Source organism: Mus caroli, chromosome 12 (assembly GCF_900094665.2).
Source record: "Mus caroli chromosome 12, CAROLI_EIJ_v1.1, whole genome shotgun sequence".
Classification (NCBI taxonomy): domain Eukaryota; kingdom Metazoa; phylum Chordata; class Mammalia; order Rodentia; family Muridae; genus Mus; species Mus caroli.
This window is the reverse complement of record NC_034581.1, coordinates 81,086,486-81,109,360: the sequence shown is the minus strand read 5'-3', so window position 1 is coordinate 81,109,360 and position 22,875 is coordinate 81,086,486. Positions and strand designations below refer to the sequence as shown.

General features: G+C 51.7%; 1 protein-coding gene across 1 annotated transcript; it reads right to left on the bottom strand.

Annotated features, from left to right (window-relative positions):
* Nucleotides 1-263: 263 nt before the first annotated feature.
* On the bottom strand, nucleotides 264-17,203 carry Vash1 (vasohibin 1). The gene is made up of 7 exons (XM_021179465.2): nucleotides 15,569-17,203; nucleotides 10,423-10,511; nucleotides 8,818-8,874; nucleotides 7,601-7,675; nucleotides 6,600-6,981; nucleotides 4,925-5,037; nucleotides 264-4,073 (listed from the first exon to the last, which is right to left on the bottom strand). Exons 1-7 carry the CDS (start codon nucleotides 15,902-15,904, stop codon nucleotides 4,001-4,003), a joined length of 1,125 nt encoding a protein of 374 aa, XP_021035124.1. The 5' UTR covers nucleotides 15,905-17,203; the 3' UTR covers nucleotides 264-4,000.
* Nucleotides 17,204-22,875: the final 5,672 nt, after the last annotated feature.

Below are 22,875 nucleotides of genomic sequence, written 5' to 3'. Positions count from 1 at the left end.
CTGGGCTATATCCTGGGAGCTGGGTGAAGAAGAGGCACCTCATAGCTGGATGGGAAACCTGACTCCAGATTAGGGCTAGGAGGAGCTGAACAGCCTTGACAGGCTGAGAGTCAGAATCCAGGACCAGAAGGCTTCCTGTTCCTCACAGTTTGGTTCCCCTCCCATCTACTTGGGAATCTTGGCTTCTTCCTGCATGCAGCCAGTGGGGCTGATGAGGGTGGGAATGGGCCTGGGTTGCAGCTCCCAAAGAAAAGCAGACAAGGTTTCACGTGATTTCTGCCAGCCCATACGATGGGAGCTGGGAAACTTTATTCATTTCAGAGGAAGGTGAGAAAGGAATGAGACAAAGTGTGCACTGAAAGGCAGGAGTAATACTGATACAAGGGCACAATAATGGCATCAGGGACAACACAAGAGCCCAATAAAGCACAGGGGATGGGTGGTCCGTCATCACTGGCCCAGAGGTCAAGTGTACCCAGATTTCTTTCCAGACTTAACAAGGAAGCTTGGGACCCCAATGCATCGAACTGGAGTGAGGGGGTCCTAGCACAGGACTTGCAGCTAGTTTGGTGACAGCCCCACCTGGCTGGAGATGCTGGTGGGAGAGGCTGTGGTACCCGTAGGGAGAATCCCTAACTCCCAACTCCACTCCTTCAGAGAATACCCTTGCCCTTCACACCTCTGGCTTATTGGTCCCCACCTGTGCATCCTTGCACTTTAACACCACTGACAGCATGTCAGGGTGGGGTGGTGATGTGTTAAGCCCGAACTCATCCCAGGCAGGAAAGCTGGGGTGGTACACGGGCACAGACCTCAGAGCACAAAGCCTGCACAGCTATCATTAGACCTACTCCTCCCCTGAGCCAGGACATCTTCCCAGCTGGGAAGGGGTCAGGGCATGATCTGCCTGGACCAGACATCAGCCACCGTCAGTTTCCTGAGTCTGCTTCTCAGTACCCAGTCTCTAGGCTTCATCATCAAGTCTGGGGCCGGCGGGCTGCTGTTCTACCCGCTTGGCCATGTCCACTAAGGATGGGTGGCTAGCATGACAGTTCTGGGGAACAAGGAAATGTGAGGTTATGGAGGGGAAAGGACTGGCAGGTAGCTGGATGGAGAAGGAAGGTTCTCTGGAGCCAGCTTCCCAGTGTTTTGACCCAACACCAAACACAAGGAACCTCTCTGCCCATGCCACCTCCACCAACCAGCCTCCTCTGACCTCACCTTGACCCTCTTCAGCCAGCAGTCCCCGAGGGTGGGGTAGAAGAGCTGAAAGGGCAGGCCTGAGTCAGGAGGTCTGCAGACATCTGCCAGATCCCTGGCTCTTATAGGAAGTGAGATGAGGTGATGTCATGGATGGTGACTAAGGCCTCAAAGTCCTTGCCTCTGCCTCCCCAGAAACCAGACAGCCAGGCCAGCCCCCAAGAGCACAGCCTGTGTAAATGGCCACAGAGGGAAGCGTGGCTTGCTACATATGAGAAAGAGTAAAAAATAAAATAATAATAAAAAAAGCACCACTGTGGCCTATGACAGCCTATGACAGCCTCCACAGGCCGGAGGCCCTTAGCCTGGGAGAGGTGAACAGCAGGGGTGGTGTACCCCTAGCCAATCAGCTGCTCCCTCAAATCCTGAACAAGTTAGGGCTCCGCCTGCTTCCTTCTTTCCTGGGCCTAGGAGGAACTGGAGCTGAGAGCTCCTGCCCTAAGGCTCTGGGACCTGGTGCTGTTCTCCAAATACACCTGACTCCAGCTCTCCCCACACCTCCTTCTCCCATATTTTGCCATATCTTGAAGTTTCCAGAGACTCATAGGGCTGCCGCCCCAGGGATAAGCAGCCACATTGAGATCCAAAAAAGATCTTGTCCAGTCTTGTACCTCTCAAAGAAGGCATGAGAGCTACCGGGACTGCCATCCCTACTCCCTGAACTCTGAGATGGATCCAATAGTGTCATGTCTTTTCATGGGTCTGGCTAGGGGGTGTAGCCTAGGCTATGCACTTTCCAAGCCTCCCCCCCTCCCCGCCCTGGCCCCAGGAGGAACCAGGCAAGGTAGGGGACTAAACACTCAGCCCTCACTTGGTGCTTGTGCTGGGCCCAGGAGCTGTTGGTGTGTCACCAGCAGGGGCATCCCTCCTCCTCCTCCTCCTCCTCTTCCTCCTCATTCCAGCCACCATCCATCTCCAGGCAGGAAGAATTCCACCCTTCTATCCTACTCTACCCAGCAAACACAAACTCAGCCTCTGCCTGCAGGATGGGGCTAAGGAGAGAGATACAGGAAGTGGCCCCTGCTGCCTTTGGGAAACTTTAAACTGTCACATTTTCCACCCACAGTCTTCCCACAACCAGCCCATGCTCTCTACCCCAGACATTGCGGACTGATACTCTCTCAGCTATGGTGATCACTTCTTGAACTGGTAACTTTTAAAAAATTACAATTCATATATTAGTTCAGAGCCCTGGCCTAAAAAAAAAAGAAAAGAAAAAAAAAAAGGCTTACACCCCTTAGGGCTTACACTGTGGGACAGTACAATGGCAGCATCCTACTTTAATGGGATATATTCTCTTTGGTGGGACACAGTCCCCATCCAGCCCTCTTCTTTGCCTCTTGCTGGCCCTGTAGGCATTTGAGTCCCTAGGTCTCTAGCTCTTATCCCAGCCAGCCCTCAGCCCTCTGCAGTCTTATTGGCAGCTGCCCAAGCTGACTCCACCTCTCAGTAAAGTCCCTTAACGGTCACCAACCTCATCCAGCTGCCCTCTGTCACTTGAAGCCTCCAGCAACTTGAAGAGTGCCACCTGTGCTGCAGGGAACTCGGTCCCCACACAGTCCCCACCACAGCCCCATCCTGAACTGCCTCTCTCAGCCCTTCTCACTTACATTCCCAACTCAAAGGCTGGCTCTCCTCCCCAGCCCAGACAGCCCCTCTCCACACCTCACTTTACTAACCGGGATCTTGTGCTCCAGGGCCAGGGGGCAGACAACTCCTATTACCTAGGCTCCCCACCCCATCCTGCCAGTGTCCCAAAGAGCTGCTAAAACTGGCCGCTACTCCAAGCCTAAACAGGCAGCTAAGCTTGGGAAGACACCCTGGGGGTTAGGCAGCCTGCTCTGGTCTTGTTTCTCCATCAAGTGCTGAGATTATTAGATGGGGAGAGAAGAGCCCACTCCCACACAGCTAGAGTAGGTAGTTCCACTCAACTACCCCGTGCCCAGCCAAGTTTCATAAGGTCATGCTGTCCCTATTACAAGGCTGGGCTCTCTACAAAGCCCAGCCCTTCTTCAGTGAGCCCCTGGGCTGCAGCAATAGTCAAAACTAGACGGAGCCAGCAGATGTGCTAAGGGCCAGAACTCTTCCCACTATAGTCCTTTCCTGGTCCTCCTACAGCCTAATCCCAAACTGGCCATGGTGAAGATGTGGGGGGAGATGGGGGGGCACAGTGCTATCTAAAGGGCTCTCCTGGACCTTAGGCAGATGTGGCTTCTGCCAAGTTCCTGATTTGAAAAATAAATAGACCTTTCTCAGGATAACCTCTCACCCTGCTTCCCTTTCCCTGGGTCATGATTCTGCCGGGACAGGCCCAGTTGGAGAAAACACCTCCATTCCTACACCGCCCCACCCTCACCCCACGGGCTGGGGAGGCTCATAAACCTGATCACTGTTGAGAGAAGGAGCACCACAGAACGAGGCAGCCCTCCTCCCCAAGCCACGCAGTGCTCAGAGAGAGAGAACTGACCCTGACAGCTACCAACATATCCATTTGTCTTTCTGTTCAAATACCTTATACTTCAGTTGTAGAGCTAAAACTCCAAATAAAACACTAACTGCTTCTTGGCCCAAAGTTAGGGGCTTGGCTTCATGGGAGGGCAAGTCACTTGGGGCTGAATGGCAAGGCCTCCTTCTGGCCTCCCACCCCAAGTCCACCCCATCGCTAGCCCCTGCCTGGATGAAGTAGGTTCTTTCCTGGGCCTCCAGACGCAGAGGAGATCTGGGGATGCTGGCATCTGCCTCACACCCGGATCTGGTACCCACTGAGGTCTGGCATGGCTTTGGGCTCTGCGGGCTTCTTCTCCCCTGAAGGCCTGCAGGAAGAAAAGCAGAGGGTACAGAAGAGGAGCGAGTGGTTACTAGGGAAATAGAGAAAGGGAGGGGGGAAGGAGGGAGAGCTATCCCCTCCTCTAAGGGGCTTCTACAGCTGCAGCAGAGCGTGTGGGCAGTGTTTGTGGAACCAGTGTGGCCAGTCTGAAGCTCCTAGAGGATCGACCCCCTGCGGTCAGTTGGTCACACAGCCTCTAGCTTTCTGATGACTTACATAGCTTGTGGGGTAACAGCTTCAAGTACAACCCGGAATTGGCTCCTTACAAAAGCCTCCTAGATCAAAGGTAGGGGCAATGGGCATTTCAGCACTAGAGGCCTGCTCAGCAACCCCTCACTTTCACAGCAGAGAGGCAGCTCCCAGAGGCACAATTATAATTAAAGCAAGAGCCAGAATAATGTGTGGGAGAGGGAAGGAGTCAGAGTGAGAGGCCTGATATTGAAATAGCAAGTCTTGCCATTTGGACACAGACACAAACCCACACCCTAGGGGACAAAAGTTGTGCTCCAAGTCTTTGGTCCTGGCTGCTCAGCCTCTGGTCATACACAGAGCCCTTGAAGCAAACTTGAGGAGAGCTCAGGGCCTTGTGGGGGCCCCATTCGGTCTTTCCTCCCTCCTCAGTCCATTCTGCTGCCTGCCTCAGACCTTCTGGCCAGGCATAGCTTATCTGGACACAGTCAAGGGGCCTTTTCTTTAGGGAAATGGCACCAAACTGCCGTTAGCCTGCCAACACTTAGACCCCTGGATCCTTTGTCCCAAGTGACTTCTGACAGAGCAAAGGATAGGAAGGAGAAAGGAAGAGAGAAAAGGGAAAGACTGTGGGGTCTTCTTCCTCACCGTCTCTCACTGCGGCTGTTCCTGCGATGGGGGCTGGACTGGGCCCTCTGTGGGGAGGAAACATCCTTCTTCCGGTCCTTGGTGGGAGAAGGAGGGCCTGTCCCCTTGCCAATCTGGATAGGGAGGAAGAGAGAAAAGGATGTTCTGAGCTGCCGCATGGCCTACTCTGTCCTGCTAGGAGTCACAGTCCCTGGAAGCCATCCCTATGCAGTCTGAGCTCCAAGCCTCAGGTGGCCTTTACCCCATCTCTGGGTCATCCCTGGCACTAAAGCCACGGGGGTGGGGGGGAGCAGATCCTTGGTAGGGCCGTCTACTCCACAAGGGTTCCAAACATAGTGCAGGAGGTGCCACTGGGCTGTCCTAGGACTGGAAAACACCTTTCAAGAAAGAAAGACCTTTTTAGCCAGGCTAGGTAAATGTGCCAATTGGGGATCTGGCAAATGCTGAGCTCTGAGTCAGGTCCTACCAGCCTGACAGTGACACTGACTGTCTCAGGCTCATCAGATGTCACACTGGGAGCTGGATCGCTGATACGGAAAAAGAACAAAACCAAACCCACCAACCAAAAACCATCATCATCATCATCATCATCAACAACAACAACAAAATGAACCCAAACCCAAACCATCCCTTGTGTAGGAATGGTCAGCCTGCTTTGAGTTTCCTCAGCTCAAACAAAGCTGAAAACAAAGCAACTCAAGGAGTCCAGCGCTGAGCCGTCTGGGAATCGACAGCACCCAAGAGAGGAATCTAGAAGCTCCATCTCTATCTATGTGACTTGCTGCTACCCGGAAAACACAACCATGCTCCCAACAGTGCAAGCCGGGGAAGTGGGGGAGGGTGGGTGGAGTGCAGGCTTACCAAGGGGGGGGGAGGGAGTGGCCCAGGCACAGAAAAGCCCCTCTGTAATATAGGCCTATGACAGCTCCTACCTTAGGGGAAGGACACTGTTAACTGTAGCGGTTGGGGGAAGCAGGTTACAGAGCAGTAGGGCTGAGTAATGCAGAGGGCTGACCACGCTGGGGAGAGCCTGGCAGGCCCTAGGAAAGCTATTTCCAGTCCAGGAAGATAGAAAGCCCTATGGAAGCCAACTCCTCGGGATCTTAGCCTACTGTTGTTGGTCCATGAGACTTCTCCAACTCTCCAGCACCTGCCGAGTGGTGGGCGAGAAGGGGAGGGCTCACCACCCTCAGTGTCTTCCCTAGAGGTGGACCTTCCGCTTTCTGCTGATCTCCTTTTGGTCCTTTATTACAGGCAGGGAGCTTAGGGACTCAGGAGTCGAGATGGACAGGAGAAGTGGTGGCTGCTTACTACCCCATCCTGCCATTGTCAGACAAGTCAGGTGTTTGCTTCTTCCATTCAAAGCACCCAGGCTTGGAGTACCATGTCCCCACCCTTCACATGTCCAACTGCACAGGCCTATGACTCACTCCCAGCTCACTCCTTTCCTACTTCTACATTAGTCCTCCGTCTGCCCACCTCGAAGGGACAACAGGGACAACAACAACTGAACTTTTTTTTTTTTTTTTTTGAGTAATGCCCCATCCTGAGCCCAAATAGATACTTCATTCTCAGGCCCAACTGGTCGGGACAACCTGCTAAAGGCACGGAGGGAATCCCATGAGGAAGCTGCAGCTGAATGCACCGGTCCCATGGACCCACTGCCGATGCTAACCTTGAGCCGCATGTCTCGGGCATGACGCTCCAGCTCCTTGCGGAAGTCTTCTCGCCCCAGCCTCTCCACATCCAGCACCGAGTGCTTCCATTCAATCTGTTCCACACTGTGCGGGTCGTGGGACACACACTGACCCAGCTTCACCTTCTTCAGCACGTGCCAGCAGCGGCCGTAGGCTGCTTCGTAGTCCAGCACGAGCTCACTGAGCGTGCGGAAGGCAGGGGGTTTGTACATCAGGTCCTCCCTTCGGCTCATACCCAGGGCGCCATAGCGGCCCCCGAAGTTCACCCCCAGCACAATGTGGCGGAAGTAGTTCCCTGAGAAATAGGTCTTGAAGCTGATGGGAAAGCGTTCCAGGGTGGGCATACTGTTGGTGAGGTAACTGATGAATCCGAGTGCTAAGGAAAGGGTTAGGTCAGGGTGGTCACGTGTGCCAAAGAGGCCTTCTGAAGACAATTTGGCCGTGTTTACCCACCCACTCCCCAGCCCTGACTGGGGTCCTACAGAGGGCTGCTTCTCCTGGGGGCTGGTCAGTCTTCTAGGTGCCCCTTTGCCCTTGCGCGGCTGGCTGAGAAACCGTGTGCATCTTTTTAGGTTAGTTCTGATTCCAAAAGCTCATCTGTCAACGTCTATAAATCAGCACTACCTGGGCGTGCCAACACTGAGCTTCTTTGCAGCTTCCAGAGCGTTTCTTAGAAATGGCACAACAGCCAGACCTGTACCCAGGGATGGAGTTCCAAAAAAACAGGGTCACCTTGACCATGGGACTCAAAAATAAGCTATCCAGCCGGCCTGGAAGATAGCAAGAGAGGGTACTGTGACGAAGACCTCCCCAAGAATCCTCCCTTTGAGACCCCTCCACCTTGGGAGGTGCTTCATGCGCGGGCGGGGGGGGGGGTCAATTGATAGCACAGGAAGCCCTTAGGACCCTCCCATTCCACAGCCTGCAGCCAAGGCTGGGCCAGTCTGAGGCAGTCTCTCCCAGGCCCAAGGAAGGATACATTCCCAGGATCACAGCTTCCAGGCATTTGATTGGCAGAGCCTCTTTGGTCATTTCCTTGGCCAGGTCCATCAGCCTATGAGAAAGGGAGGCGGGGCTGTGTGGAGACCGGCTCCATCCCTCTCAGGCCCTATTTGGTGAAGAGCCAGAAAGACTGGGGCAGAGGCTTGCCTCCAGGCTGTCTTTCCCCATGTCTGGTGTTTCCTTCTCTCCCAAGTCTAAAGTCTTGGGTAAGGAGGCAAACACTGGGGATCAGGAAGTAGGCCTACTGTCTGTCCTTCTTTCCCTTCACTTCCTCTTTCCTGGCCTGGGCTGCTGCTCAAAGACTGGGGGAGGGGAGCATGACTGGAGCCGGGATCTGAGGAGCTCATGCCTTCTCCCGTGGCAATAAGGGCTTAGGAGGGGAGAAAGCTTGGCATTGATTGGGTCCCTCCCTGAGTCCAGCAGATATGCCTCATCTAGCCACAGCTGTCCAAAGAACTTGCTAACTGATGGAAAATACTCTCCGCAGCCTGGATGCAGCATCTCAAGCAGACAGCTGTCGCTAGGCTCGCCGGCCTAGCCCTGACCTTGGAATTCAGGCTATTTCAAAACAGCCTGTCCTCCAGGTCTAGGGACTCAGCCTAGCCTCTGCTTTGTCTGGGTCACCAGAGGATGCAACATAAAGCAGCAACGGAAGGGCAGGAGCAAAGCCCGGGGATGAGAGAACACGGTTCCACCCAAGGGCTTCAAGGGGGGGGGGCAATTAATTAAATAGATAAGCAACTCAGGATATTTTCCCATGATTAAGTAAATAAGCAACTTAAACTGTCTAGAACATGAGATTCAGTTCAAGTCTGCATGCTGAGTCATGATGGGGCTTGCGGGTAAGAGAAGCAGTTTTCTTTCTTGTAGGTACCACATAATGCAGAGTACAGGCGGGGGGGGGGGCTTCAAAGAAAGAAAAAGGGAAATGGTCTTCCCTGCCCCCTCCCACATCCCCCACAAGCGGGGGGCGGGGCTAGGTGGGGGCGGGGCTAGGGGGTTACACTAGGAGCTCAACTGTGTTTCCTTTCATCAGCCTTGGGTAGCTATCTCATTGGGATTTCCTTCCTTAGGGCCCCAGGGTAGCACCCTTCCCCCATCCCATGGCTGGCTTTTCTCAGAAAAGTCCCCTGCCAACCCCTTAAACTGTCACTAGAAGGCCTAGGGAAGCCAACCCAGTGGTTTTGTACTTACCCCGTCAGAGGTCTGCTCTTCTTAATTTCAAAGAACTGTGTCCCTGTGTGATTGTACCTGGGGACAGTGGTTAAGGATTTCCTGGCTCAATCTGGAAGGCTGTAGGTACTGTTCCCTCGGCTGCTATCCCAGACCCTAGGATGGCTACAGAAGCCCCACGGAACATCCTCCAGGACACTTAGGACTTGTTCTTGAGGAAGAGGGGGAGGGTAGGGCATGGGGTTCACCTCACTCTCATAGATCCTCTTCCCCACTCTTTGGCAATGCCTCTTGTTCTCTCTTGGCCTGCTGTCTCAGGGAGGACACTGAGCGGGCAGCCAGCCCAGCAGTGCTGAGAAAGCAGCCTTAGCTGGGGACAGTTCCTGGCAGTGCTGGGCTTTCCCAACAACTAAGAAGGCTGAGGGGCCACCACTACTTCCCCTGTGCCAGTTATTGTTATGTCAATGTGATACCCGCTAGAGTCAATTGGGAACAGGGAACCTCAAATCAGAAAATGCCCGCACCCGACTGGCCTGTGGTGAAGTTTCTTAATTACTGATTGATGCAGGGAGGGGGGCCCATCCCATTGTGTGTTGTGTCACCCCTGGGCTGCGTGGTCCTGGGTATCTAGGAAAGCACAAGGAGCAAGCAAATAAGAAGCACAGGACCCAGGACACATACGCAGCTCTCGGGCAGAAGCTCCAGGGGCCTAGGGCAGAGACAGAAGGTAACTTGCTTCCAGACATGGAAGAGAAATGTCAAGAATTAGGAGAAAACGTTAAGATGTGGATGTTATATCTTAGTGTAGAAGAACCTAGTCCCTTCTCCCATCCCCCCAAATTGAGCACTGCAGTGACCCCAAATTGCTGCTTCTGTCCCTTGGCTAGGGCAAGATGAATTATAGCTGACACCCCCTTTCCTCAGCAAGGTGCTTAGGAGTCCCCTTCCTGCACACACAACTCCCCCCCCCACACACACAGACAGATACACACAGACACAAACACACAGACACACACACACACACACAGATACACCCCCCCAGATACACACACACAGAGACTCACAGATACACACACACACACACACAGAGACTCACAGATACACACACACAGACATACACACACAGACATAAATGCACATAAAGACACACACAGAGACACACACAGACACAAACACACACACAGATATACACATACAAATGCACACACAGACACACAGAGACACACACACATACAGACACAGACACACACAGACACATGCACACACAGACACACACAGACACACACACAAACACACACAGACACACATACAGACACAGGCACACACAGACACATGCACACACAGACACAGACACACACACATAGACACATGCACACACAGACACACAAACACACAGACACACACACATACAGACACAGACACAGAGCATAGGGAAGCTGGTGCTGGAGAAGCTGGATCGAGTCCAGCACTCAGACACAGCCTCAGCGGCTTCAGGGAACAGCGATGCCAGTGAAGAGCAGCTCTGAAGCTGGGAGGGAGCTGGCCCTGCGGATCCCTCACCAGGTTCCACTTGATCTTTGGGGTTGTCACTAAGTGGTGGTCACAGCTCTGGAGCCAAGAGGATACTGCAGCTCCCTGATGTAGCGCTGCACGGCTTCCAGGCGCTCAGGGACAGGCGTCGTCGGCTGGAAAGTAGGCACACTTGGTATGGGAATCTAGGGACAGATGGAGAAAAATCTCTGTCACATGGAGAGGCACACCCTGGAGCTTCCAGCAACCCCCGACCCCAGCAGCAACACTCTGGGGAGCCTGGGGAGGCTCCTATTCTGCGCCATTTTCCCTGGCAATGCCTCCCTCCCAAGCCTCCTCCCAGGGCCCCAGCTCAGCATTCCTGACACCTGGGGAGCTTATGTTGGCCTTGGAATTCCATTCTATTAAATAATTTTAGAAAACACAGAAGGATCCACTGACTAAATTTAAAATACACATGAATTAATACTTAACGAGAAAGTCTGGATTGGGATTAATTTGTTTGGGTTTGGGGTTCACTCTGGTCTATAGCTTGGATGTGGCAAAGGTGTTGAGATTTTTGCTCTTGGGTTGGTAATGTTGAGTGGGCTCTAGATGAAGGTATTGGGTACTGGAGGTGTGCCCTTGGAGAAGAAGAAGGCAGGTCTCAGGGTTGTCATCAAAGGAGCAATACACAGCTCCCCCTTCTTCTGGCTTCTTGCTTCCACTGTGATCTGTCTCTCCATGACCCTGTCATGATCCCATCCGTCGCCATTAGACCTTTCCCCAGTCCGAACCAACAGGGGCCCCTTCAGTCCCCAAGGCTGCAAGCTAAATAAACCTCATTTCTTCCCAAGTGTCCTGCCTCAGGTATTTTGTTATAGCAACAAAAAAACCAGACCAATACACTCTGGCTCGAGGACTAGATTAAAACTGTTTTTCTCATCATTCTACCAGATGATACCCTAAGCTAGGGGGTCTGTCTTGGATAGGTGGCTATAACCTCAGCAAGGGGTGTCATCCACTTCACTGGCATGGCAGCTGTGCCAGGGCTTCCAAAGCACCAGCCTGAATGGTCAAGGAGTGTGGCAGTGGGACAAGGGAATTATGGGTCAGGTCTTACTTCAAACGCCATTTCCCGACCCACTCCATCCCCGAGCAGCATGTGCCCACCCTTTCCCATGGGTTAGGTTGCCATTGGACCCTCCAAGGCCACCCAGAGCTTGCCCATGCCCACCGAGCTGCAAATGTAAGGGTAGGATTAGACAGAAGGGGTATCTCGTGTCCTAGGTACGCTCAGGGTGGGGCTATATGGAGGAGGAAGGATTCATCCTTGGTAGGCTGGGCCCACAGAGGATTTTTTTTTAATCAAACAATTGATTTTTAAATCAGTTTTTAAAAACAACAACCATAGTTGTGGCTGGGCTCGATCAGGAAGGAATTCACACACAGTTATCATCACACACTTGTCCTCTGGGATGCTCCGAATGGTAGGAGATACTGCCTCACTCTGCAGGGCGGAGCTGTAGGAAGGAAGGGTCCTGGCTCAGGGACATTGTCTAACATGACTTTCTTCCCTCTCCTCTCACCAGGACCCTTTGTTTCCTGTCTAGGCAGTGTGTAGCAGCAGATACCACAGCCTGGAGAAGTTATTTCCCCTTTCACATCACTCCCGTCTTCAAACCGGCACTGTCACTTACAGCAGGGGACAAGCTCAGGACGGGCCGTGCCTTCACTTCCCTGATCACACTGTGCCAGATGCACACAACTGTCCAAGGGGCTGCCCAGCCATCCTAGTCAAGGGTATACACATCCACCCGAGTTGCTGGACCTCAGAGGGCATTCTCAGTGTAGCAGAGTAACCCCCACCCCCTTGATAAATAGGTCCCAGCAACTGGAGCTGTGTAACTGAACCCACCTGTTGGTGAGCCACTCTGGACAGGGAAGGAGCCATAGCAGAAGAAGCACTTGCCAAAGCTCAGGCAGAAAGACTTGGGACCGGACTCAAGCCAGGAACGGGCGTACCCACAAAAGCATCACGGGTACCTGCCACACAAAGAGCCTGGCAAGAAGGCCACTGTGGAAGGAGAGTCAGACACGACCTAGGATTCTATGTGTGGCCTTGGAGACTACCTTCCCAGGAGCAAAGCCTGGTCCAAGAACCAGACAGTCCAGGGTTCTAGGACAATTCTACAGGAAGACTTAGCGACGAGCACAGCAGACATGTTATGGAGCCCAGCTCTATGATTTCAGGGGAAGTCCTGAACAGTGGTGCCCCAGATGTCTCACGGGGGAACGCACCTCACTCATGAAAGGGGAGTAACAGAACCCGCCTTGGCGGGCATCACTGACCTGCTGCAAGCAATGCTTCCGAACACTGTCCAACACCTGGCTACAGATATGTGCCAAAGCCGGTTCAGCACACGCTGCCCTGAGCTACCTGGCCCTCTAGAGATGCCTGGATTCCCATCTGCAGGTGCTCAGTGGCTAAAGCCACAGTTAGGACTACAGCAACCAGGTTTAGGCAAATGGCTTCTAGGCTTTCACAGGGGACAGTGGCTGGGAACAGCAAGGAGATATTCTTATGCAGGAGTTTAGCCTGCTGCTGGCTTCTGGATCCTGGTAGAAACTGTTATGTTTGACATCGCTCTCGCAGAGGCTGCAAGTACCTGTGGCTTGCTGTGTGCCCACTCTGCACCACTGGGGACCTATCAGATGCTCACCTAATGAGGTGCTACACGCTTTCCACCATCAGTTCATCTCAATATCCCCAATGAAAGGGACATTGCCGCTGAACCTCGGACGGCTGGGCATACTGAGTGGCAAGGACACAGCCTCCTCTTATAAGTAGATATAAGATTGAAAGGGTGAGAGGTCATGATGGCTTCCCTCCAGGGCTTTGACTGCACTGCCCTGCTGCTGTGGCTCCAGCTTCCTGCAGCAACTTAGCCTGTAAAACTCAGGGAAGGTGGGTGGGGTTATGGGAAGCTATAGCAAAATGGGGGAGGGGGGACACATCCCAGCCCCTCCTGGCAGCTGCTATAGATGTGCTGTTCCCATTTCTCTTCCTTTCCTGTAAAGATGCCAGATTACGGATCACTGTGTGAGAAATCTAATGTTAATGGTTAGCTCAAGCAGTCTGTTACAACACTGTGTATCCTAAGAAACCCTTCCAGGGCCCATCATGGGACAGTGTGAGCTCTGCAGCAGGCCACATGGGACAGGTCAGGGACAGGCCGCCTTTCTGCAGCTCCCAGTATGACACCCAATATTGCTGCTCTTCGCCAAAGCTTCTAGGGCTCCTCCACATCCTCTGCACCCCAGGGGTTCCCTGTGGCGACGTAACACCAAGCTTCACGCTCCCTCACTTCCTCACTGAGACACTTTCCCAAAGGCTTAAAGACGATGCTTCAAAGTGTCTGAAACCCCTCATAAAATCCCAACCTCCACAATACTCCTGTTTCCATACTTTCTTCCCTGACAGTTTCATTTGTTCAAACGTGCCCTTTCCGAACACGAGGCCAGAAGATGACATTAGTGACTAATCACTATCGAAGACACTGATGGCCAGAGTCCTCCGTAGCACTGACCGTAGCCATTCTCCCACCTTCCTATGGCCCAATTCAAACAGAACCAAGAGGGTCAGACACTGTGGAGCATGTGTGTGACTCTGGCCTTGTCAGTCAGATGCTCTGTGTGGCATCTCATCTCTCTCCTCGAATCAGTCCCCCTCCGCGGTTGGATGATTAACGTAGTTTCTCATTTCATCCTCTCATTACCAACCCATTTTACAGATAAGCAAGCTGTGACTCAAACAGGCTGGGTGGGTGGGTGGGGATTGCCTTGAGCTCACACGGGCAGGTAGGTGATCCAAAACACTATGCCACGATGTCATACTTTCTTGTTCAGATATTTAAAAATCAAAGCTGGATCCCCCGAATGCGTGCTTTAGAATGGTCTGCATAGTGTTCATTTTAAGGATAAGACAGTGGAAACAATGTCCAATTTCAGATTAGCTAAATAAATGAGAAGATGATGATGTAACTGTTCAAAATCAAATCTAGCTTATTCCTCTGGGAAACATTAGGCAGCAACTCAACCTTCGACCTCAGATTATCTTTTCCCCAAAACATTTTTTTTTTTTTTTTTTAGTGATGGTTCTACCAATAAACCAGCAAAAGGAAAACAGGCCTAATTTCTGTGTATCAGTAATTATTCTCCCTCTCTTCCTTCAGGACCTAACCCTTAGCCTCTGACTTCTGACCAGTGGCCTTGGTACTTGGAGCAGTGCTTTCTTGGATTGGACCATAAACATTAAACACACACACACACACACACACACAAACACACACACGCACACACACCACACACACACAAACACACACACACAAACACACACACACAAACATACACACACAAACACACACACACAAACATACACACACACACACACCACACCACACATGTCTGCACATTTTTAGCACAGCACTGCCCAGCACAGCACATCCCAAATGCCCTTGCATTTAGCAAACACACATAAGTGTCCACCCTGTGCCAGGCACACAGGAGACCCCAAGGAGACAAAGATGAATGAGACGGAGGCTCTCCTTGCTCAGCGCAGCCCGATAGAGGCACTGTTGTGGCGGATGAATTCCAGTCACTGCAAGAGAATATTTAACGTATCTCTTCCCCACAGGGTCACCGCTCATGCGACTGAATCCAGTACCCACCAGAGCCGAGTAGAAGGAACCCCAAGCCCTGGCGTGGGAATCTCCACCCTGCTGATTCTCAAGTATCCTTTGAGTTTCTCATCTTCCACGAGGAACCCAAACTGCACTTCCTTGGGAATGCTGCTGGTCGAACTTGGTAGATAATACAGGAAAACGTTTTTCTCATCATACACAGCAAGCCCTGCACTCTCCCACTCAGTCACCATTAGCCTCATAGTTTTCTGGCTTCTCAAGTATCCTGAGCCAAAGAGAGGCCAGGTTACACCAGTTCTCCAGTTCATTTGTGATCCTGCTCAGGATGCCATGAGGGAGGGCCTCCTGGAGATAGGGGACTGAGCCTTCCCCATCAAATAACTCCAAAAGCACTGGGAAGAAACTTCTGGACAGATGGCACCTACCTATACTTTAAAAATCTCACCACAACAATGGTCCCTCTACTTCATTCATCAGCAACAAGATATGTGTAGGTTACTTTCTTAGCTCCAAGGTCAATAAAACCCATCTTCACTGTGCCTGGCCCCTCCATGTCTTACCTTGGGCAGGTCGGTGGCCCCACGGATGCGCAGGGCCACCTTCTCTCCATCTGGGTGTATCTTGGCCACATGCTTCCACATCCTTTCCCAGGTGGCCTCATCCACTGGTAGTCCACCTCGGTTGATGAAAAAAGGGACACCTCCATCTCGTAGGTCCTCTTCCCCTTCCTCTTCGGGTTCCTCATCTCTCTGTGCTGAAGCCCCTTCGGTGGTCTCCAAACGTTTAGTGCCAGAGTGGGGGGCAGCAGCGGCAGCAGCAGCGGCAGCGGTGGTGGCGGCTGCGTTGGGGGAGGCACTGCTGCTGCCACTTGGGACCACCTTCTTTCCCCCTGGCATCCCTAAATCCTCAACGGGGGTGGGAAGATGATCAGGAGGTGTGTGTGTGTGGGGGGGGGAAATAAGTGCCTCACAGAAGGCCTCCCACACACCCGCTATAAAGATAACACATGGTCAAACAGTGCCTGGCGCCTTTAAGAAACCAGGGCGTGGCTCCTGTACAATAAAATACCATTTGGTAAGACTCAGAGCATCAACCTGGAGAGATGGCCAGGTGGGTTGCCCAGGGTCGACCTTAGAGGCCTTGGTTTGTTTGGAAAACAGGATAAAGAGAACACACCCCAACTTGGCAGCCTGTACAAATCACTTCCATTTGGCAGCGAGAACAATGACCCACAGCGATCTACGATGGCCGAGAGGAGAAAAGTGGGGGGTCGGGGTGGGGAGACTGAGGCCAGAGAGCTCAGACCTGCAGCTACACCGAAAAGGCAAGCCAAGGCACCGGTGCCCACTCTCAGTTTTGGACAGAACAAATTCCTCTACGAAATCCTTGCTCACTCACACTGGAGCGAGCAGAAGGGGCCCGCGTGAGCTCGGAGTCTGGACCTCGGGGGCCGGGGATGCAAGGGTAGAGGGCGATGTCCGGGGTGACTTCTCGGTCAGGACCCTCCTTGGGAGCCAAGACTCGCAGCTGGTGGGGCGGGGAGGGGGCGCGCGCCGCTCCGCACATTCCAAGCCTGCCTCCCTCACAAAGTGGGGCTTTGTCTGGGTCTCCTAGCCCCTAGCCCCGGGGAGCAGCAGCGGAGAGGGCCGGAGGGGAAGGGCGCGGCGGGAAGGCGAGGGCTAGGGGCGCCCAGGCCCTGGGAACCCTGGCCTGGCGCGGCTCAGCGGGGGCACCGGGTGCACCTGGCGCGAAACGGTCCCAGCTGAGCTAAAGAGGGGCGCGGAGCCCCAAGCTCAGCCATCGTGGAGAGCGGCTCGGGCGACGCTCGGGGACCAGGCTGAGTTCACTGAGCGGCAGGCTCCAGCCGCAGCTTCGCCGCTGGCCAGCAGCTGCAGCATGAGCGGGCAAAAGGATGCTGCGCTAGGGTTCCCGCGGCCAAGCTGAGCGAAGCTGGGCGTGCGGGGCGCGAGCGCAGGTCCTCAGGCTCCGCCCGTGGCGGCGGCTGGAATCCACCGACAAAGCGAGGGCGGGCGTCGGTGCGTGGATCCTTGGGGAGAGCAACAGCCTGAGAAGATGCAGCCTAAAGGCCGATCGCTGCGTACCGGCTCGGCGAAGCAGAAGCCACCGCTGCCGCCTGCCGGGTCCCCAACCCTCCCGCCGCCCACCCCGCTCGACACCGGTCCGCGTCGCGCCGCGCATGCGCTCCGTCCCCCCCTTAAAGGGCCAGCGCGTTCCCACCGGGTCGTCGTCCTGCTACTGCCACCCCCGAAGCCCCCAGCAACAAGTTATTGCAGGGATGCCCTGGACGTCCTTTCCCTTCTCACCTCTCTTGTTTTTAGGGCGCTGAGAACTGCAGAGTTGCGGAGGAAGTTTATTGCTCGCCACACAGCGCAAACTCCTGGGGGATTCCTAGCGCGGAAGGAATTGTGGCGGTCGGTTCGGAATTTCCTGAAAGTACACCTCAGCTATAGAAGCAAGAATGCTGACCTGGAAGACCCGAGTTCTAGATGGCGTTTATGCCTGTCTTCCTTTGTAACTTCCAGTAAATCCCTCCCCTTTGCAGGCCTCAGTTTCCCCATCTGTCAACCGGGAGATCACACTGGATGAACTCAGCCCTCTGGCAGTGCTCCTTTTTTCTTTTCTTTTTTTCTTTTCTTTTCTTTTCTTTTCTTTTCTTTCTTTCTTCCTTCCTTCCTTTTTTTTTTTTTTTTTTTTTTCAAGACATGGTTTCCCTGTGTAGCCCTGGCTGTCCTGGAACTCACTCTGTAGACCAGGCTGGCCTCGAACTCATCAATCTGCCTGCCTCTGCCTCCCAAGTGCTGGGATTAAAGGCGTGGACCACCACTGCTTTTTAAGGAGGATTTGTGGAGGTTGGCAGTCATTCTGTTGTACTTGGTTTCTTACATGGGATCCTGGGAGTGTGTCCCTAGTTCTAGCTTTGGTTGTCCCAATCCCTGGATATCTGACTGGAGACATGAGCCTTCCCAATCATGAGACCAAGACAGCAACATAAGGGTGGGAGGCAGTGTTTGGGGACTGTCGACCTGCCCAGAATTAGTACAGTTGTGTGTGGCCTGTGGACTCTGGAGACCCAACATACCCTCTCCTTTCCCAGTAGCAGATTTCCTAAAATGAAATAGATTTGGGGTATTCATAATGCATGCAAAATAGACTCAGAATATTCACTCAGACCTTCAAACAAGAAGGTGTGAACAAGAGTGATGTGTTCTTAGTCCTAACAGACCTTAGGGTTTTCTAATCGAGGAGAAGGCTGGGCACGATTCCTCTGCCAGAGAGTAGACAACTGTGAGAGTGTATAGCTAGGGCTACTTCTCAGTGAGGTGGAAGCTGGGGAAAGAAAAGAGTTACAAACCTGTATAGTCTAGGCTGGGGATTGATTGGCTTGTTTGTGTAGAAGTGGGAGGAGTTATGTCCAGCAAGGGATGTGCAAAAAGCAATGGAGAACCTGGAGGATGTGTTTCATTCAGTCTCAGACAAAGGCCCAGAGAGGACAAGGGTCTTGTCTATTGTTACACAGCTTGGGAAGTGGGATCACATCCTGGGTTCTTTGTCACACCTTCCCAGGAATCCTCCAACCTTGTGTCCTGAGAACAACATTTATAAGAGACACTTGAGTCACTCCTTATTTTGGCTCTAAGTGGTTATGACTGTGATCCTCTTTGTTAGCCAAATAAAATCTCTGGAAGTAGGGGTGGGGTGTGTTGCATAGTTGAAGAGTGTTTGTCTAGCATGCAAGGAATCTTGAGTTCTATTGCCAGCATTGCATAAAACAGTTGTGGTCGTGCACACCAGCCCTGGGGAGGTGGAGGCAGGAGGACCAAAAATTCAAGGTCTTCCTCAGATATATAGTGAACTCACAGTCAGTCTTGGTTACATAAGACTCTATCTCAAAACAAGACTCTGGCTGAAGGTAAGGTGGATGTGATTTCCATGTTGCAGATGATTGCACAGACTGTGTCTCTAGTAGAGGAGCTGGCACACCTGGGTTGGGTACCTGTGATTTTAATGATGAAGATGAAGTTCATATTATATACACCACAATTGTTATCACATTTTAGACTACAGCTCTAGAGTTGAATGTGAAGTGTCTCAAGGCACTAACACGCACATCACTCTACTTTGATTAATCTTCTTCTTCTTCTTCTTCTTCTTCTTCTTCTTCTTCTTCTTCTTCTTCTTCTTCTTCTTCTTCTTCTTCCTCCTCCTCCTCCTCCTTCTCTCTCTCTCTCTCTCTCTCTCTCTCTCTCTCTCTCTCTCTGACAGAGTCTCACTATGTAACCTTGGCTGGCTTGGAACTTGATATGTAGACCACGCTGGTCTCAATCCCAAGAAATCTGCCTGTCTCTGCCTCCCCAGTGATGTAATCAGAGGCATGCACTACCACCCTGACCCTCATTTTCTATTTTTGTGACAATAAACCTAGATTCAGAGTCCCAGAGAGAAAAGTCTGGCTTAGCTTGGGTCCTGAGCCTATCCTGTGTCTGGAAGACAGTAGTACAATTTTATAGCTGTACAATGTTATAGCTATTACTATTGTAGAGAAATTTTAATCCAGCAACATGTCTGCTCTGGCTGGAATACAGACACACTCTTAGTCCACACCTTTAATCTCAGACAATGTAGGTAAGGTTAATTTGCAGAAGAGAGCAGCCATGTTTGAAAGTTTGAGAGGCAGACAAAGTGATGAATAAGAGAAAGATTTGACAGAATGAGTCACAGATAGGATACGCTCAATTCTCACAAGAACAGACAAGAAAGGGAGGCTATTTAAGGGCAGTGTGGGGAGAGAGACTCGGTCAGTTCTGTTCAGTCAATTGGAAGTCAGAGCAGTGCAGTGGAGTTGAGTTCGTGTGTGAATTCATGCAGTGCAGTGCAGGTCAGCAGAGGCAGCTGAAACCAGAGAGTAAGAAGACACCAGAAGATTAGAACAAATTGCCAGAGTTAGCTTGAGGCCAAGCAGAGCAATTCAATGAGAATCTGAGAGAAGCCAGATTGAATCAGTCTGCTTGGAGAAGAGTTTGAGCCAGAAGAGCTGAGTTGAATCAGCCATCCAGCGTTCAGAAAGAACGAGTAAGGGTGAGTTTATTCAGCAGTAAGCCTCTGAGACGACAATTTTACATCAGGCGAATAAGAGTTACTTTTACAGACTATAGATATTGGAGCCCTAAAAGTGATGGGGTGCATCTGGAAAAGAGAGGTGAGGAAGTGCACGGGCATAGACGAGGTTTATAATTGATTGACACTCCATATGTACGCTATCTACTATGGAATGACAAACCATTTAGGGTCTTTAAACTTAACCCTAAATAAAGTTCAAAAGCTAGAGCCCCAATCTCAGTAGCTTCCTTCTATGTGTCTAGTGTCCATATCTCAGAGCAAAGGCCACAGAACCTGTCCATCACCACAGAGACTCCAGCGCTCTTCAGTTTCCACTTAGAATTCAAGTTCTCTTTCTTTTGTCTGTTCCCCTACCCGAACTTTGACAATCACATACACCTGATTTATTCTCAGACTCACTATAGAGCCATGGCTGACCTTGAACTCCAAATCTCTCTGCCTCCAACTGCTGAGTGCTGGGGTTACAAGGCATGTGCCACCACACCCAGTAACTTCTTCTTTTTTCCCTCACCGCATTAATTATGAATATGGGCCCAACAAAAGCTGCGAGTGATGTTTTTTACTCATTTATGCACCGAGCCTATGCAAAGTGTCTATGTCTAGCATCAAGCATGACCACGGTCTCCAGGAACACCTGGGAGGAGCCTTAGAGCTCCTTGGACAAAGTAGATCTCAGATTAGACTCCCCCAGGGAGCTCTCAAAATTACTAATAACTGGTCCCCAGCCAGCAGCAGAATATGGAAAAAAAATTGGTTGGGATTGGGTTGGTACCCAGAATCTGGGAACACTTGAGCATGATGCTGCTGTACAGATGAACTCTGGCCTGACCAGCGACATGCTATGCTTCTGCATCCCTCCTGAGTACTCTAAAATTTTAATTATTATTACTGGATGTATGTGTTATATCTGCTGCCTCAGAGGCCAGAAGAAAGCACCAGCTCTTCTGAAACTGGAGTTTCAGATGATTGTGAGCTGCCATGTGGGTGTTGGGAATTGAGTTGTGAGCTGCCATGTACCCACCTGGGACTCAAACCCGGGTCCTCGGAAAGAGAAGCCAGTGCTTTTGACCACTGAGCCATCTCTGCAGTCCCTTCTTGGGGTTCTTAAGAGGAACTCAAGAGAGTCCTCTGTGGATTTGGCATCTGCCTGAATTGAAAGCAGAATTCTTAGAGAACAAATGTACCCTTCCTCTATCTAACTGGAATCTAATATATTTTATAATGAAGTAGCAAGAAAGCTTCTTGCTTTGGGGTTTACTTCAATTACTTTTTCTTAAAGTGTTTCTGGGGTTTGCTCATTACCGAGCTAAGTGGGAGATATCTCTATAAAAATAACCATGAAACACACTGTACAGGGCTTCACACATAGCTTCCAATACCACATGGCAGGCTTGCAAGGCAAGCACAGCTGTCACAGCTTCCGGACAAGCAGACAGAGTCACAAGTGCTGAGGATTCGAACTTGTCTAAGTTCGAGCAGCTGGGATTCCCTGACCAGGGTTTCCCCGCTTTTCTCTCACTATCCCATAGCTGAGAGTGTGAGCTAGACTCAAAGTTTCAATCTGCCCTCTGCCTGCTTTTCTCTCACTATCCCATAGCTGAGAGTGTGAGCTAGACTCAAAGTTTTAATCTGCACTCCACCCTCCTGGGGAGAAGTCTCTGGCTAGGTGAGGTGCAGCCCCTGTTGTGTGTGTCAGCGGAAGTCCCAATGTGGAGGCAATCTGGACAGTTGTCACCTGTTCTTAGCAAGAGTCTGAGGATCCCAGAAGGAGGGGATATTTGGGTGTGTGTGGGGTGAGAAATTAGGAGTGGAGTTATTTAAGTTGGTGAATTCCTTCCTCTTAGGGATTTGGGAGAGGCAGCTGAGAACACTGCTGCTCCTGGAGCGGTTTAGCTCTAGGCACACAGTAGTTAGGGTGACTGCTTGGTGAACGCATTGTCTATTCTTGGCTTGGATTTCTGGGAGATGGTAGAGTGTCTGTCTGTCATCATGTATCTTTGCAATTTGAGCCCTACCCAGGAACTTAACTTCCTGGGCAGCCTGGCCTGGCCTCCAGGGGCCCAGGAGAAACAGGACACATTGTATTTCACTCCAAAGGACACTACCCCCTGCTGTCTTCTGAGGACCACCTCATACAATGATAGACGATCTATACCTTAGATGAAGGGAAGGGACAGACTAAGAATGGATGAGGTCTTGCCTGCCCGCCATTTAACAGGCCTCCTAAACAGGCTTTTAGGAGCAAAGCAATGGCTAGCGATAGTGAGTGATGTCACTGCTGGATGAAGTCACCTTTACAAAGCTCCCTGTTCAGCTCTCGGTTCACAGATGGGAGCCGAGGCTCAGCAAAGTGGTATGTTGTGCTTAGGGTTGCACAGACAAATAGGGTAGAAAGCCAGACACCACAGGACAGACCTGTTTCAGCATTTGGAGGCAGGGGGATTTGGAGTTCAAGGTCATTCTTAGCTGCAGAGTAAGTTCAGAGCCATCCTGGAGGCCATTAGACCATGTCTCAAGAAATAAACACAGGTCAGTAAGATGGCTCTGCAAATGAGGTGCCTGCTGCCAAGCCTGATTCCATAAGTCCAGTCCCTGGGATTCACACGGCAGAGAAAGAGAATTAACTTCACCAGTTGTTCTCTGACCTCTGCATGTACACCCCTACACCACGAATAAATACATTTAGTATGAACAAACAAACAAACAAGAGCCAAACCTTATACTAGAA